This window comes from Temnothorax curvispinosus, unplaced genomic scaffold (genome assembly GCF_003070985.1).
Source record: "Temnothorax curvispinosus isolate PA1 unplaced genomic scaffold, ASM307098v1 QBEX01014319.1, whole genome shotgun sequence".
Lineage (NCBI taxonomy): Eukaryota > Metazoa > Arthropoda > Insecta > Hymenoptera > Formicidae > Temnothorax > Temnothorax curvispinosus.
The window spans coordinates 1-1,022 of record NW_020224099.1 but is presented as its reverse complement, the minus strand read 5'-3'; the positions used below and the strand labels follow the sequence as shown (position 1 = coordinate 1,022).

At 23.9% G+C, this 1,022-nt stretch overlaps 1 protein-coding gene across 1 annotated transcript; it reads right to left on the bottom strand.

Moving 5' to 3' along the window:
* Positions 1–202: 202 nt before the first annotated feature.
* On the bottom strand, positions 203–1,004 carry LOC112464566 (elongation of very long chain fatty acids protein AAEL008004-like). Its single transcript, XM_025031619.1, has 2 exons — positions 761–1,004; positions 203–361 (listed from the first exon to the last, which is right to left on the bottom strand). Exons 1-2 carry the CDS (start codon positions 935–937, stop codon positions 203–205), a joined length of 336 nt encoding a protein of 111 aa, XP_024887387.1. The 5' UTR covers positions 938–1,004.
* Positions 1,005–1,022: the final 18 nt, after the last annotated feature.

Sequence of the window (1,022 nt, the reverse complement as noted above, 5' to 3'; positions counted from 1 at the left end):
AAATAAATAATTAAGAAAGAAAAGACATAACATTAAATTAAATTGCTGCATTGTAGGTTGTAGCCATATATTTTGTTCTGTGTTTCCTTAACAATATTATTCCTTTATTATTTATATAAAACTTAGATAAAGATAGATTATATACATTTATTTTTGTCGAATTTATTAATTATTTGCAAAGTGTAATAATTATAACTAATTACTACTTCATTTTCTTCTTATACGCTTGACGATAAAAGTCGTTAAATAAATACATAAAACTTGTAGTAACTATTACGAAGAAATAAGTCAGAGCTTTTGGTGTTCGACAATCCATAATCAATGTTAATATTAGGTGAATTAATATTAAAACAAACTGCAGCTGAAATTTGAAACAGAATTAGAGAGTTATTAAATTTGATTTGTATAGCTAACGTTTCCGTAATTTGTTTATTTTATTTGACAAACAATTAAATTAAAAATATATTATATATAAATTAAATTAATAGATATTGGCAAAACATCCTATCATTTTTGGTTAAATTAATAGATACTATTATTTTACGACATTAACAAAAAAGAATAACAAAGAAAAATAACACAGACATTTATAACAAAATTCTGTCATGTGTATGTTGTTAAAAATATTACGATAGAACGTAATATAAAATATTATTAGATATATTTATAATATTAAAAAATTCATATTTATAATATTATAAACATCTTTGTTTAATTTCTGTAATTTGCTTTAACAGTCAATTATACAAAAGTTAATTACCAGCTGAATTGAAGTCATATATTTCTTCCACCAAAGATACTTTTTGTACTTAGGGCCAAGAGCCGCAATCAAATAATAACTGTACATAATAACATGGACCAAAAAATTCAAGAAACCTATGATAACACCTTGTTCACCAGGCAGGAATTTCAAATAGCACCACGAGAAGACTGCCATGATAGTATGATGGTAAACATGAAGAAAAGTAATCTGATTTTGCTTCTTTCTCAAAACGAAAAATACCTTAAAAAGCAAAACATTT